Raw genomic sequence first — 16,290 nt, 5'->3', positions numbered from 1 at the left:
GACTGGGGTGAGGGCGTGTAAGTGATATGGATATGCAAAGGTACGGAAAAAAATCGCCAAAATTCTCAAACGATTTCCCGAGAACCGAAGAGAGTGTCTTGGATGCGAGCGCTGTGATGAGTGAGAGTTCAAGTTCAGATTGTTGACCTGCCACCACTCGGCGCCGTGTATATACTTCGTGGCCGGAATCGATTCCGGCCTCAAATGAGGGGGTGCCTCCCTCCGGCCAGACATGACACGAAGCCCCCGTCCGCCGTCCGTCCATTTCTGTTTGTCATATCATCCTAATCTTTGGTCACACGGGACAATCTGGTCCAAAAGAAACGAAGTTTCCACCCGCGTCCTGCCGGCCACGCCCTTGCATCTCTCCGTCTGAGAGGCTGTCAACAACGATAGCGGCACACTTTGACCCCTCCCACCCCAGATTGTGCCCCATCTAGCCCCAGATTGTCCAGTTGGCCAGCTGACATTATTCTCAATGTGGAAACACAGACGCCCTAATAATTTATTTTCGTTGCTGGCATGACGAATCGTTGTTGTGCTATTACGATGCCGAAGTTTTCAACTTCTGGGCACCGATACGGGAGTGCAGGAGCTGGAGGGTAGTTGAGTAATGGTTTTGCAGAGGCCCACTTATTGTCCGACTATTGCCGGCGTGGCCGGAACCGTTCCGGCCACTTGGCACACGGTCCCGGACCAACCTGGATGAGACGACTAACAAGTTTCATACTTATCTATAATAGATAACTGTTAGGGGGACAGATAACAAATCAGTTCGTATTCATAAGGAGACCTCTGCAATAAAAGTGCTCATCTGTTGAAGATGTGCCCGGTGCCTTATCTTGGCGTCTGCCCCAACAGAACCATAACCCTACTGCAATAACAATTTGTGTGTGCCCAGTCGTTCCTTGCTAATGCCAAATGAGTGTCGTAGAAATGAATTTCCCATAGTCGTTGAAATCGTTTGCCAAATCATTCATCGTGTTCGTCATATCCGTCATGGTCCATTATCCTTCTTCTCATGAAGCCTTGAATCCTTTGAGTCAACAATGGGCGTTGGCATTATTTTTCAAGTTGACAAGGACTTGCCTTATGTCTCAATAAGAGCCTTACGAGTCCAACAGTTCCAGAGCGTTTTCTTCTTCCCGAATCAGAAGGAGATTGGAGCGGCCGGGACTTTTTCGCAAATCCCGGCGTGTCTTCGAAGACGCCCACGACTCAGCGACACTCTGACCTAGGTTCCAATCGTCGTCTGGGGCAGGGACGTCAGGGTCGACCCAAGACTCTACCACCTCAACGACTTGCTCCACACTCTGCTCTGGGTCATCCAATTCGGGGTCCTCATCTTCGTCATCATCCTCAATAGATCGCGCCTTAGGAGCTACCGCCGGGGTGCCATCTTCGTAGACGTATGAAGTAAATGTCTGAGTGAGCGTCTTCTTGCATAGCGTACCGGTTGAGGCGGCTGTTCCGTACGCCGTGGTGATGGAGTCACGAGGGCCTGCACCAGAACTTGTCAGAAACGGAGTGGGGGTAGGAGGACCTACATTGGGATCATTGGTAGCCGGCGGGTTCGGTGAGTTGGAGCTTGGAAGGCCAGAAGCTTGAGGTTCAGAAACTCGCGAAGAGGTTGCAGGAGGGTTGGCTGATTGCGCCGGGGACGAAGGCGTGAGACCAGGGGAGGCAGTTGGTTCCGCGTTACCTGCCGTGTCGGTCGGAGGTTGAACAGCGCCTCCACTTGACGAGATGCTGCCGGATGAAATGATGGACACGAGCTGTGTTTCGATGGATTGAATGAGCCTCAAGAGTTCTTCCAAGGCCTGTCGTGGAATTTGGACATTCTGTCTCTTTGCGAGCTTGGCAACGTCCACATTATCTTGGTTGCGATGGCCGCTGCTCCAGGTGTTCAAGAATTCGTTCAAGTGCTTATCGAGAGTCTCAAGTACGTCAGTCAACGCAGAGTCACGAGAGAACAGCTGGTATTCGCCTGCTGGAAGCTGGTTAGATTCAACATCGCCGGATCGTCCGCGAAGGACGGCGCTGGACGCGCACTGAAAGGCGATATGCAGAATGACGCCGGCGCGAAGAAATTTGGTGAAGAAGTGCATATTGGAATGTTGCAGTGAGTATAAGATGGTTCATACATCAAACATGAATGTCGAGACTTCTCGAGCTCATGATATAGCTTTGTGGCGTTGCTACCGAATGTAAACATGGCAACGCATTCCAGAAAACCACTCCGTGCTGTTGATGCGCAAGCATTCCTCTGCCGACGTGGTTCCTCGGTCAATTGTGCATTAACGTTGCCGATTCCAAGAAAAGACGCCGTGGATTGTCTTTTCGAACAATGGAGATAATGATCGAACCGGACGGACTACGTCTAGAGCCTCTTGAAGGCTACAGGATAAGACACTTGGCATTTTCTACTTTTTCGTGACGGCGGTGGTGCGCTGTAAATGCAACAACCAAACGGTCAGGCTGGTGGGACCAGGGCGGAGCGTGAGAGAATGGGCCGGGAAAATCATGGTGATGAAGCCGTTCACAGAAGTAATTCATGGTTGTGGAGCGTTGCAGGCGTAGGGGTTAGTTTCGGAGATGCACGACGGCGTTTGGTTTTGGGACGACGACAGGATCAGTTCCCGCTTGTACTGGCAGTGGTGATGATCGGCCGCGGGCAATAGTGATACATGACGCAGTTAGAACAGATACATCCCTGAGGTGGATTTGGGGTCGGATCAAACATGAGTCTAAACTGAACACTCTTGGTGGATGGTGATAGTGTTCGCACGGATGCGATGAAACAGTTCAAGGTGAACAGCAAGTTTGTGATTCTACACCGTTGGTCTCTTCCTCTTGACTGCCAAAAAGTAGCGATGGTTCCCCGCTCAGGAGAAGCGTGTATTGTGCTGCCCGCTCCCCATTGCCCGCATTCTACTCAGCTGAGTGAGGCGCTGGTCTCTTCTCATACGTGACAGGCGACTGGCGATCGCTGTTGACCATGAAAGCAGCGCAAGAGGGATGGTGACAAACATATTTTTGGGATGCAGTAAGACGAGTAGAGCCATTCCTTTTCTTCTTTCGAGGGATTCAGGCGGCTTGAGCGGCTAGACCGGAGCTGAGCTCTGGCCTCATCTCCATCAGGCTTGCGCCACTTGGCTTTCCATTTTCTGTTGGAGTCGGGTGAGAGTTCGATTGGTTCTCGCTCAAGTGGGTGGGAGTAATTTTGTATCCATCTGACAGGGAAGTGAGATCACGGCAGATGCGGGAGGGTTTTTTGCTGCCCTATTCCTACGGCTCCAGGGCACCTACACTCAGGTTTTTCGCAGGCTAGTGTCGGTGTTGATTTCGAGATCGATACCGATGTCAATGATATTCAAGTGTTTGCATGTAGCGTACAGAAAAAAGTAGCTGTAGCTATGGGAAGCGGTTTTGTATTTCCGCTGACATTAATTGGGGGGAACACGCAGATTACAGGGAGCGCTCGCTCAAATGATTAGAACAGGGAATGCAGATTGCGATGGTTCTTTGGCCATTCCGGTGCCCATCGGAGAGCCCACGATGTTCCAACCTGGGCTTGGTTGCAATCCGTTCGGGCGTGGTCAATTCACTGCCTGTCCAGCTTCTCCTTCCTCTACGATGATCTTCCTGATTCGGTGATGGCGTTACACAGCGGTTGGATTGCAAAGGTTGATGCGTTAGTTCTGTCTTTAAGGGGTTTCTTGCCCCCCTCCCCCATGTCCGATGATGTAGTGGAGGCGGCTACCTGGACGGAAAATGGGCGACAGTTGAGGGCTTAAATGCACAGAGTTCTGCCCCAAGTTGTGGAATCAAGGGAATACCAGGATGACGAGGAAGGAAGTCTGCAGTTAACACCACCAATTCAAGGTTCTGGGCTGCCCTGAACAGAGTGCTGCAGTGCGCCAGCCAAGTTTGATTCTTCGCCCTTGATCCTCGCCGACCGGGTATCCGAACGCGTTGATCTCACAGTAAGTTCCTGCAGGTTGCATCCGAAATAGCGAGCACGGCGGTAACAATTGCTGGGCGTGGTTTGCCCTTGACAGCTCATTAATCATTCACCGGTTAGCTGAAAGTGCATGGTTTGTTGCTGAGACCCAGTTAGCGATGCTGGAGATTGCCTTCGTCTTGGATATTGCATTAGGTGGCAGCCCGCATTTCTGTCGTTTTGCTGTGGGCGTGCCGAACCGAATAGGTCACGAGCGTGTCATGACCCCGAGGGAAATAATTCGTAGCACATAAAGGTCTGGAAAGGCCATGGATCATCGTCCGGTATACCGCGCGGTGCTGTGGGGGGAAGTGTTAGAAAAGGTAGCGTACTATCGCGAATTTTCGAGTCAAGCCTTGCCCGAATAGGTAAGAGACAGGTAGCGAAGTGCTGAAGTGTTTCGCCATCGCCTTGACATTTAGACGTAGAGCAGATCGGTCAAAAAGGCGCGATTGAAGACATAAAAACAAGGTATTGCCTGAGGCACTGGACACCGGGAATTACGAAGGAAAGGTAAGGCCAAAAGAACGAGCGACTGGCCCGGAGACAAGACGAGGAAGTGATGGTTTCGGACGAGGATGATTAAAGGGATGGGTGGAAAGGAGAGAGAGAAAGAAAGAAAGAAAAAAAGGTTTGTGGCAGGTGTTACTGAGCTTCTTTCCCAGGTATTTTGCTGAGGTCAGAGGCCCCCAAATCTCAAAGCCCAAGATCCAGTAACATTCGTCAAAGTTGGAAGGTTGTCCAGCCCATGTTGCTGTTGCTGTCGTGGGTGGCCCGGCGGCGGAACCGGAGCATATCGCAGTACGTACTTGGTGTTGGTTTTTTTTTTTTTTTTCCTCCCCTTCTTCTCTCCGTCCTCTCCATTCCGACTTGTATATGGGTAATTAAGTAGGTACCTCAAGGGTAGGAAAGGTACCGCGTAAGGCTTCAGGTACTTCGTACTTGGCTGTGTGAGGCGTGATTGCCCTACGTGCTGCGCGTAAACCCAGAAGACGGGCCTTGTACCCTTGTACCTCTAGAAGGGGGGAAAGAATCCACCTGTGTATCCCTTTCCGGCCACGGGCCCCCCCAGGTCCCAGGCTTTCGCTTACCCACAACTGCGGCGCTGGCTGCTGCTGCACGAGAGGAAGCGAAAGCTGGAGGTCAATTCTTGACGGGAGCGAAGCCCAGCACCACGCACCCAGCACCGCACCGCACCCAACCCAGCATGAGAACCGTTTATTGTCACGCCGCCTGGTCTGGCGCTCTCTCGAAAATGAGACGCCAAACTTACCAGAGGGACTCCCCCATAAAATAAAAATTCTCTCCTCTCCCCATCGCCTCTTCCTTTCCACCCTTCCATTCCATCCATATCGTCTCTGCAGACCATCACCACCTCGCCGCCGACTATGCGAGTCGCCGACGCGAAATAATCTGCCACCCGCAAATCCGCACTTCACCGCACCGCAAACCAAAACCAACGCACCGCCCAAAACCTTGCCAATCCCCTGCCCACCAGAATCATTACCGTGGCCATTGGATGACTGGCCCGACCGCCACCCCATCCACCAAACCAGCTGTGTCTTCGACAAAGTCAACATTTCTCCTTCTCCAGCTTCCCGTCGCCTCCCCTTCGAACTTTCGCTCGTCATCTTCCCCTTTCCACGCCTCATCCTCATACCCATCTACTCCATCCACCACACAATAGCGAACACATCGAAATGGATTCCCCAAGCGTGCGCCGCAAGTCATCAGGAGCCAAGAGCGAACTTGTCGTTATCCTCACTGTTAACGCCGAAAAATTGAAGGAAATTCTCGAACCTAGTCCCGTCAAGGAGGATTCCCCCGTCAAGATGGACGTCGATGAGACAAATGGCATCAAGGAGAACCAAGAATCGCAGGACTCCCCTGCCACCTCAACGACGCTGCCTGTTCCTGCTGCGACGAATGGCGAGAACGCATCTGACTCCAATCCTGCCACGCCTGTTGCAGGCGGAACTCCAGCACCCACTTCAATGGGACCTCCTACCGAAGGAGCCAAGAAGAAGGGCAACAAGCGCGGTCCTGGTGCTGTTAATGGCATTGGACCCGATGGCCAGCCCAAGGTCCGAGGCAAACCGGGCCCCAAAAAGAAGGCTCGATTGTATGTTACATCATGTATCAAAACACTCCGAACCAACGCATGCTAATGATTTAATATAGGGAGGATGGCACAATCGACCCTAACGCCCGGTCGGGAGCTGCCGGACACAAGCTAGGCCCCAAGGCGAATCAGGGAGCCATCAATGCCGGTCTCCGAGCTCTCGACCGATCAGGCAAGCCCTGCCGTAAATGGGCGAGGGGCGGCTTCACACTCAAAAGCTTTACTGGCATTGTCTGGGAAGTACCTCGTTGGACCGCACCGCCCAAAATGCTTCCTGAGTCCACTACCGAAGAATCGGCTGCCGCTTCTGCGGACAGCAGCACTAAGGAGAACAAGGAGAACGACCAGGTGAAGAGCGATGCCAACAGTGCTGTCAACAGCGGCGTTGACGTTGAGATGCGGAGCGCGCCCGGCAGTGTTCCCGCCAGCTCCCCGGCTCCGATGGCCATTTCCGCCGCATCATAGCCGCCCTATGGCGCTGTGTTTTTTTTTTTTTTTTTTCCCCTTCTTTCATTTTATCATGGAGCTATGCAATCTTAGGCTACCCCATGGATGTACACAACAGCTTGGAGTTTGGCGGTCAAGATGGAAAAGGTCGGGGGTTTGCCTGACAGCATTTGGCAGAGGCACACAGTGCCTAGGGTTTGCCGTCAATGGATGAGACCTTCTCGTGCGGGCATTTGCCCGCTGGCGTTCAGGAGATTTGGTATGTTGGTTCAGCGCGATAGCTGCCAAGGCAACGGCGTTTATCAAGAAAGATGCAAAGTGTATACTACAAAGTTGGTGCATGCATGAAGAACCCTTTACGGGGTGGGCGATAGAATTGATGGAATTCTTACAAGCGGTGCTCGGGTGACTGTTGCGATGGTTGAAATGTGCCGGTTGTCTAGTGCCGAGCGAAACCCTCGGATGTAAAAATTCCCACTCGAATAGGGGTGATTGAATCATGAGGGCGATGTGCAGCCGGCGAGCGAGGTGCTGGTCAGGTAAAAGTAAGGCAAGTTGAGTTTGCGGGTCGTTTGCATTGACGCCAGGCAGACGGTCAACCTTGAGTGTGCCACGCGGCAGTGCTTCGTTGTCTGTGTATGCGTATTTTCGTCTTGATGCATCCAAAACTCATGATGGTCCTGTTACAGACCCGCGAATGATGACACCCTGGGCGGTGTTGGCGTCGTTGTTGTGATTCATCGGTGGCCGAAGGCATGTGGGAACCCACTGTCGGCAAAGTGCGAAAAAGCATTGGTGCCCTCCTCCCATGATTCCCCCATTCAGCCCGTTTGCCTCCTTGTGATGGAGGAGGCCGGGACCAAGGGACGTTGGTGTCAGGCACGGATCTTACATAATCAAAGGGGCTGGGATTGCCAGAGGTTTCCCCCAGACTGGGTTTAGGTGATTAAGTGACAGTGCGAAAATTTATGGATTCGGACTGTATGATGACAGAGTTTCCCTATCCTTTCAGGTCTGGCTGAGCGTCTTACTCGAGACCACCTCCTTTGTCAGATAAGAAATTTCTAGTCCGAAAGTGTCCTTAAAAGTGAATCACTATCATTGGCTTGGGTGGACAAACAATTATTGCCTGTTATGAGGTGCTTTCTAAAGGCATCCGACAGAGGCGTTTCGATTCCTGGGACGACCAAGCACACAGTGCATGAGCCGATAACACCGTCCTGGTCCAGATTGGTTTTGCTCCGCTGCACTAGCGATCCCTGGAGAGTCCTGCCTGCAGTAGGGGCCTGCTGTGACTGGCCCCGTTGGCGCCTCAACTGGCTCTGCCAGGCTCTAATGATGACCTGCTCTCGTGATTGTTTAGTGGCATCATACACTGGGACGACGGCGGACACGCTCGGGACAGGCCAAGCCCAACAGCAAAACACCCGCTTATCTTTTGCCCGCGCCCTGGGCCTCACTTCCGTCACTGCACCGCACCGCACCGCACCACGCATGGATGCAACTCTCCACGTTCCGTCCGTTACCCTTACCTTGCCAACAGCAGCACCACACCACACCCAGTAGCTTGCCAGTACGTACGCTCACCCTGTACCTCCCCCCCATCTCCACCTACCGACCTGGAGCGATAGCACCCGACATCAATCAACCCCATCTCTCGACCTTTCATCAACGCGTTATCATGATAATCGAGCTGTCCTGCGCCGCTCCTTAGCACTGACGAGTACACCTTCATCTGTGCGTTCTCGTGCCTTTTAGTAGAGCGAAATAAACCCCTGACCTCTCGGCGCCTGCCCACATACGCACACCATATCGTAATAGTGCAACCCCGATCTAACTATCCGTCTCAGCACGCCATTCCGAAGCCGATTGCTTGTTTGGCCTTTCCCCGACGATCCCCCCGTTCCTCCAAAGCCGACCGCCTGCCGGAGACTCGAACAGACCACACAGCACCGTAGACTCGATCTCCGCCACCGCATAACCACCCTGGGAAGCTCGGATTGCGGCTTCTCGGGGCTCCACGAAGCTCCCGAGCGAACGAGAACGTCACAGGTGTGCCGAACTCGCCGCCGCCGCTCTCCTCCACGATCCTCGACCCTTCCCCACCATGACCAACCCGTTTCATGGTTCTTCCCATTATACAGATTCCAACGCAACGACCGGTAGCTCTGGTCTTCTTCCACGACGCTCCTCCTACGCATCAGCCGCTTCCGGGGCACCCCCGAACACCAACCCGCCCTTCCTATCCCATCCTGGCCGTACATCAGTCATCAATCAGATTCTGAACTCTTCCGACGACATCACGTTCGAACCGGCCTCAAGCGGTTACCATCCGATTAGAGGGGACGACATGGACGGGGACAGAAACGGCGCCAGCCTCAACGGTGCGTCCGGGCGGTGGTCGCAGGGTTCTCAACTGCCTTCCTTCTCGAGGGTCTTCGATATGTTCATGTCGACACCGGGAAATGAGCTGTCCGGCGCCGCAAACGGAAACGGAGACGGCTTCTTCGTGCCCCCGTACTTGGCTGGATCAACATATGTTCAGCGGTTAGAGGAAGCGCACTGGGCAAAGGTGCAGGCGCAGAAAGAGTCACAAGCGGCCCAGGTACAGGCCGCTGGAAACCTATCGACGAGTCCTAGTAGTGTTAGTCTGCACAGTAAGCCGGCCTCACATCGCGGTGTCAACTACGACGTCATCGAGAAGCCCCCCGCTTTCGAGGAAGACGAAACATTTACCCCGCTGCCCGCAAGGTGGAACAGAGACGACAAGTACGGAGCGTTGGATATCTTGTCAGATGGCTTGGAAGTCAGATACATCGGGCCCAGAGGCCAGACGGAACGCGATCACGAGGCTTTCAGCATACGTGCCGACAATCACATGCCACCGCAGTGCGGTATCTATTACTTTGAGGTTCAAATATTGTCAGGAAAGCGAGACGAGTAGGTTTTCCAGGCAAGGTGTAAGGATAAGGCAGTTTCTGACTGGTATTGCAGCATGACGATCGGCATCGGATTCTCGGCCAAGACAGTGGCATTATCACGGCCTCCAGGCTGGGAGCCGGATTCTTGGGGATACCACAGCGATGATGGCCACTGCTACGCGGGCCAAAACGGTGGTAAAGCATACGGTCCTTCATTCACTGCGTCTGATGTCATCGGTTGTGGTATCAACTTCCGCACCGGTTGTGCATTCTTTACCAAGAACGGACGTCTACTTGGTACAGATTACTCACTTACGATGAAGGACATCTTCGGCTGACTTCTATTAGGTACCGCGTTCCGAGAAATTGGAAAGGGAAGCCATCTTTATCCCACAGTCGGGTTGAAAAAGTCAGGAGAGCATGTTCGCGTCAATTTTGGCCAGACACCCTTCGTGTTCGACATTGAGGGCATGATGACGGTTAGTTACCATTTCGCTGCTGTTCCCTTCGCCCTATGTTGTGGCTTGATGTGGCTCATTTGGGTTGCTTCCACCGTCCCTTCCCCTTGTCTCAAGACGGGCTAAGCTGTCCTTGTCCTCGTTGTGTCCGATTCGCCTTAGTCGCCCTACCTACTTTTGGACTTGTCAAGGTGGACGCTCAATGGCATATTCATGTGCTATTGCTAGCCAGTATTCGGCGATTGTGCTTACGGAAACACATATGCTTGTCTTCGCTTCAGTATTTTGAGGTTGTTGTCAATCTTTTGCTAACTCATGGCCGCTTAGTCTGAAAAATCGCGTATCCAAAAAGAGATTTCCGAGACGAGTACAGCAAGTCTTGCGCCAGCAATGAGTGAGACTGAGTTGATCCAAGCTCTGGTGAGTTGCGGTTGTGTTGCCACCAGATTGTGTGCCTGCTGACAGAAACAGGTCCTGCAATTCTTACAACACGATGGTTACGTAGAGACAGCGAGAGCATTCGCGGAAGAGATTAACGCAGAAAAGAAGGCCCTAAGCATCGACCCCAACGCAGAAATAGAGGGCATTAATGTTAAAGACGATGAGCATGCGAACAAGCGACAGCGTATGTTGAAACCCGAAAGATTTGTCGCTCTCTGACTGACCACCGCAGGTATCCGAAGAGCCGTACTCGAGGGCGACATCGACAAGGCACTCAAGCACACCAATGCTTTTTACCCCCAGGTTCTCAAGGACAACGAGCAGGTGTACTTCAGACTTCGGTGCCGCAAGTTCATCGAAATGGTACGAGCTGGTGCGGAAATGAGGGCGGCTTCAGAGGGCAAGAAGAGCAATGGCCATTCTGCCGTTGACTTGAGTGCCTCGGCTATGGACCTTGACGCCAACGGAGGCGAGAATGGCGCCTGGGATCAAATGGATACGGAAGGCTCGGAAGGTGCACCCCTCGGCATCGATGCTCTGGAGCTGGCCACTTTGCAATACGGCCAGACTCTGCAAGCCGAGTTCAAGAACGACCCCCGACGGGAGGTTTCGAAGCATTTGGAGGACATCTACTCCCTTCTTGCGTATAGCAACCCTCTGATGGAGAAAGACGTTGCCCATTTACTTGACAGGAAAGGTCGCTTAGCAGTGGCAGAAGAGCTCAACTCGGCGATTCTCTGTGAGTAAACAGTGTGCCGCTCACGCGAGCACCCAGCTAACCCGCGTAATAGTGTCTTTGGGCAAGTCCTCCCGTGCTGCTCTTGAAAAGGTCTACGCCCAGACCAGTGTCCTGCTGGACGATTTGCGAGAAAATGGCGGACCAGGCGCCTTTATCTCGTTACAGGACGTCATCGAAGATATCCCAAAGTCCCAGCCCTTTTAAGGGACGACCGATTCCGACCAGGAAAGGCGGGGTCCAGGCCCTCCTTGGGATGTCGTAGATGGTATTCCACCACTGTTGTGTGCAATTTAGAACATGTCATGTTTTCCCACTCCACTTTTTTCCCCTTTTTACTCATACTATCGGCGTCAGGCTTCGTCTTGGAGTGGGGGATGGTGGACTCTACAGTCGGTTATGAGGATTGTTTTGCATTGGCTGATGTGGCGGACGGGTAGTTTACATAGGTCTCACTTGGGGGCGTCTGACGCCGCTGCACAAATGGACATGCTATTGTTGACAATGTGCTGTTCGTCAACGGTGACGGTGTGTACGTACGTTGGCAAAGCAAAGCTTTTCAACATAGTTTTGCAAAATTCTACCATGTTGTATCGCTTGCGACGATGAAATGATGATAATGATGATGAGAAGGTCTATCGAGTTGAAACCGTGCCGGACCGATCATTGCCCAGTCACTCTTTGAAAAATTCTACATGTCCCCGTTATCCTTTGAGGCAGGTCAAGCGGACAGATTCCAGATTATCTTATAATACAAGCCCCAACCGTCTCCCCCCCCTCCTTCCCCCTTTGCTTTCTCACACGAGAACAACGTCGTCGTCGGGAAAGCATCTTGCCGACAACCTCTCCCTGTGTCTCACGAGGACGGGGAACTCCATCAGCACCTCGGACAGAGTGCGGTCGGCCCAGCCGAAGGTGTCGTCGAGCAGGAGGTGCGTGTACGCGAAGACGGAGGCGTCGAACAGCGTCGGGTCCTCAGCGGCGAAGAACCAGCCTGTGCCGCCGCCGCCGCCGCCGCCTTCGCTCTCGTTCAGGAGCGCCGCGAGAGCCTCGAACGCGGAGCGCGCGTCGGCGTATATCCGCGCCGGATCGACCACGGCTGTCCGGGTCGCTTTCAGGACTTCCGCCTCGGCGGCGGAGCAGACTTGGTGGGATAGGGCTAGTCTCGCTACGGGGTTGTTGGTGGCCGGTTCGATGTAGAGACGGGAGAGGAGGGCGGCGTTGGCCGGGGAGAGGTAGAGGGCGTGTAGCCAGGCTGTGCGGACGCGGTGGTCGAGGAGGGACTGGTAGGCTTGGAGGCGGCCTTCGGGGAGCGGCGGCTGTTGTGAGGGGTTCTTTTCGGAGGAGGAGGAGGAGGGGCGTTGGTCGAGGGCCCAGGACTCGAGTCTGCTTCCGGCGGGGACGGGACGAGAGGGTATCGGCGGTTGGAGGTAGGGAAGGGCGCCGGAGGGGGAGGCGTGGTTTGTTGAGGGGAGGATGCGGAACTCTACGCCGGCGATCTTGAGGAAGGTCTATTGGGAAGGGAAAGGGCCGTGTTAGTGAGCATTCCTTTTTTTTTTTTTCCGGTATGAGAGGGGACGTGGTGGGTGAGCGTTTACCTGCCACTTGAGACACGAGGGGTTGAAGCTCGGTCGGCCCTGGGGGCATCTTCGGCGGCGACGAAGACGTAGAGGACGGGAGTGTCGCCGCGGGAGGGGGAACGGAGGGGCAGGTCGTTCGGAGGGAGAACGGCCAGGGGGAAGCGCCGGAAGAGGGCGGCGATGGGGGCGGGGACGGCGAACAGGCTCCTCGGGGTGTGGTCCGGCATGTTTGCGGTGGCGCGCCGGAGGAGGCCGGAGGGAGGCTGAGGAGGGGTCGGACGATAGAGTGGAGGGGAAAGTAGTGAGTGAGCGGAGCTCCGGGCCGGACGAGGGAGAAGAAGACCCTCGACCAGGAACGAGGTACGTAGCTTCTGAGAGAATGGGGCGCCTCTTTTTGATTTTTTGGTCCCTCTCACTCTCTTTTCGTGTACGGAGTATGCTGGTCTGGTCGCGTCTCGCGTGCTTTCGTGGTGCTTTCTGCGGTGGTGTTGCCTCCTTGTTGGCCCGTGGGAAAGGGGAGCGAGAAATTGGTGCCGGGGTGGGGTCTCGGCGGGCAGCTGCAGGTGGGAAAGGCAAAGAGCTAGTTGGTTGGTCGGAGCTACCTAGCTAGCTTGCCATTTGCAGGGCCTTTGGGGGGGTGGTGGATCGTAATCGGGAGCGGAAAACGACATTGCAGAGAGGATTGCCAGATTATCGAGGTTGCGCTTCTTTCTACACCGCCCATCTGCCGCGAAGGAGGTGGTAATTTTATCACGGTCACCCCCCTCCCGCATGCGAGATAAGGATATCTCTTTTTTTCCCTTCCTTCTCGGCGCATTAGAGGGGTTGGGTGGTGCAATAATGGTACGGAACCACGGCTAGTGTGGCATGAGGTTTATGGGAAACGGAACAAATGGCAGGCTAGCCTTTTTACTACGTAGTACCCAGGGAAATCCGTGAGAATGGAGACCTTGGAGGAGAATTTGAAGCGGGATCCCGCTCGTGGTTGTGGTCTGGATAAGCTGCTGGTACAGCTGCACTGTTGGCATGGCTGCAGAAAGACTTGCAGTATTGTTACTACGAGGGCGGTTTTGAGGCGCTGCGGATGGACCCTGAATTTCTTACCGTTGCGGTCCCCCTCCACCCCCTGTCTACGCTTAACTTTTTTTTTTTTTTTTCCTCTTCACTTACGGAGTATCGTGCTCGTAAATGTCACCGGCCCTTTTTCTTCCTTCCTTTTATGAACCCTTCCTGCTTTTCCGCCGCCGCTATATTTCACGCAGGATGCAGGGCAAACTAAATGAGCTGGCACTGGGGGGCGCTGCAGGTCCCATCGACGGACGGTCTGGCCAAAGAGGGTCGGTATCCGTTTTAGGAATCCGTACGGGTGCGGCGGAAAGTCCGACCAAGTTTTTTTTTTTCTTTTTTCTTCTTCTTTTACTCCCTCAAGGTGAATGGGGGAGAATGGAGCCCTGCCGAGGTGAATGAAATGTTAGGATAACCCGAGTCGGTGAGGTTGGTTTAAAGGGACCCGTCGGTCATTGGCTCCGGATTAATCACGGCGAATTGATGATGGGAATTCCAGCGGCTGGCGGAGTCCCCCACTCAATTTGACGCCTTCTATTTGCAAGGTGGCCCTCGGTATTCTCGGGCAAATTCCTCGCTCAATTGGCAAAACTGGCGCCTCTTTTTCTCTCCGTGGACGGCGTCTTATTGCGTAACTGTCCTCTCACTCTCTCTGGAGTGGTGGCAAGAACAAAGCAGGCCCGCTTCTCAAAACACAAGAGGGCCACACTCGTTATTACGACTACTAGCACCTATGGCACCTCGTTACGGGGTCCTAGTAGCAGAGACAAGCGCAAGGCGCTTCAAGGATCAATATTTGGGTTGACTGGGTCCCAAAACAGGACAGGCTGACGGTAGCGGACGGAGCAGCAAGACGGTCTGCCGCGACTCATGCACAAAGATGCAAGTGTATGCGCCAGTTTCCAATACCACCGACCGCTCCATCCAGTCCTCACTCATGCTCTCTGGGCTACCATAACTTGTTTGGGCATATCCCTCAAAGCCCGATGGGGTTACGCCATTGATTGTTAATCTTTCTGCTTGCTCCCTTACTCTCTTACGTCCGTTGACTGGACACGGGCGAGCTAGCGGGACTTGAGGCCGCCTACGAGAAAGAAAGAACAGGAAAAAAAAAATATTGCTACAAACGCATTGGTGGTTTGACCAACGCTGCATGCCTTCAAGGATTGGTCTAGGAAGAACCTTCCTAACATGTGGTGATTAACCCATCCGAGACATGATTTATTGCTGAGATATAGGTTGCCGTATTATAAACGAGGTTGCACCTCTTGGCTGGATGCTGGAGCAACGGCTTCCGGATGCTGCGCTGCGATGCCATGCGATGCACTGCACTATGCGAGTTTGAGGCGCCGTATTGCGGTGACAGACGGATGAATAACAATCAAGGCACTCAGGACAGGCAGAAAATAAAAAAAGATATTTCAACGGGTCCTTGCCATCTCATGAGATTGCACGATTCTGGCCCCCATATCAGAAGAGAGTGGTCCTACATGGCCATCGTACTGTGTTATCCGCCCGGGGGATACTCATCCCGAGGGTATTCCGAGTCTGATGCGAGCAAACGGAAACCTCTTGCGCTTGGCCAAGAGCAGGAGCTCCATGGAACTTTCAGCGGGTCCTGACGAGGAAGGGGGCGATAAGTGGGCTTGGGAGATCTCAGTCCCGAGATATTCCGCATCTGTGTCCAAGGCACACACACACACACACACACACACACACACACACATACACAATGTACACGCGGGATTATGCCGATGTCGACGAGTCGGAACCCAAGCCATGAGGGAGCTGACGGGCGCCAGGCAGAGGAAAGTTCTGTGGGGTGGAAAGGAACGTAAAAATGGGCATTCCGTCAATGTCGTTCGGTTCTTCTTCACATGTTCCCCACCATCCGACCGGCCACCCCTGAACTTGATCTCCCGCCGTCTATTACTCTCACGTATGGACGGTCCCACTGAGCGCCTCTCGAGTACCTGCTGCACCAAAGAGGCAAGCTATGGCGAACACACGATGGCTTCAGTGGCATGGAGGGGGTTGAAAGAGACCAGCGAAAGAGCAAAGAATCACAAGCAAATGGCGAAACGGACATATTCAGCCTTTCAGGGGGAGGGGAAGACACACATTCCCCTTCTTTTTGAGTTTTGCGCAGTTTCCCCGGGTTTTGTCGCTCGAGGCTTGTGATCATGCGCTCCAGCTCCAGATCCAGCAGTTCCAAAGTCCATCCACGTCTTCTCCCCGCAATCCAGTTCGAGATAGAGTTCAGTCCGCACCAGCCCACGCAACAGCCGCACAGTCATGACTCTAGACGCCACTGGTCTCGCCATATCTGACGAAAATCTTGGGACGGGACGCCAATCCGTACCTCCCGGACTTGGAGGAGGTGAGGTAACTACTAAGCAATCGGGAGGGAGGGGGGCAAGAGGTCTCGCATCGGATTGAATCGACTGGCCTCGTTTCGCTTCGCAGCCCATTCCCATCCATCATCGTCTGCCTCGGTCGATATCATACAACACCGCA

At 53.8% G+C, this 16,290-nt stretch overlaps 4 protein-coding genes across 4 annotated transcripts; 2 read left to right on the top strand and 2 right to left on the bottom strand.

The window, feature by feature from the left end:
* Positions 1–1,109: 1,109 nt before the first annotated feature.
* Positions 1,110–2,108, bottom strand: CTRU02_200338 (uncharacterized protein; the record flags this gene model as incomplete). Its single annotated transcript, XM_036718340.1, has 1 exon — positions 1,110–2,108. One exon carries the CDS (start codon positions 2,106–2,108, stop codon positions 1,110–1,112), a length of 999 nt encoding a protein of 332 aa, XP_036589340.1.
* Positions 2,109–5,703: 3,595 nt separating this feature from the next.
* On the top strand, positions 5,704–6,590 carry CTRU02_200337 (DUF1711 domain protein; the record flags this gene model as incomplete). The annotated part of the gene is made up of 2 exons (XM_036718339.1): positions 5,704–6,125; positions 6,185–6,590. 2 exons carry the CDS (start codon positions 5,704–5,706, stop codon positions 6,588–6,590), a joined length of 828 nt encoding a protein of 275 aa, XP_036589339.1.
* Positions 6,591–8,679: 2,089 nt separating this feature from the next.
* CTRU02_200336 (ran-binding protein) lies at positions 8,680–11,335 on the top strand (the record flags this gene model as incomplete). The annotated part of the gene is made up of 7 exons (XM_036718337.1): positions 8,680–9,512; positions 9,567–9,790; positions 9,842–9,972; positions 10,279–10,371; positions 10,423–10,576; positions 10,625–11,131; positions 11,184–11,335. The coding sequence occupies 7 exons, from the start codon at positions 8,680–8,682 to the stop codon at positions 11,333–11,335; spliced, it is 2,094 nt and encodes a 697-aa protein (XP_036589338.1).
* Positions 11,336–11,925: 590 nt separating this feature from the next.
* On the bottom strand, positions 11,926–12,935 carry CTRU02_200335 (uncharacterized protein; the record flags this gene model as incomplete). Its single annotated transcript, XM_070203671.1, has 2 exons — positions 11,926–12,639; positions 12,741–12,935. 2 exons carry the CDS (start codon positions 12,933–12,935, stop codon positions 11,926–11,928), a joined length of 909 nt encoding a protein of 302 aa, XP_070062253.1.
* Positions 12,936–16,290: the final 3,355 nt, after the last annotated feature.

This window comes from Colletotrichum truncatum (assembly GCF_014235925.2).
Source record: "Colletotrichum truncatum strain CMES1059 chromosome Unknown Contig_0001, whole genome shotgun sequence".
NCBI lineage: Eukaryota > Fungi > Ascomycota > Sordariomycetes > Glomerellales > Glomerellaceae > Colletotrichum > Colletotrichum truncatum.
Note: the sequence above shows the minus strand (reverse complement) of the source record. Positions and strands in the feature narration are given on the sequence as shown.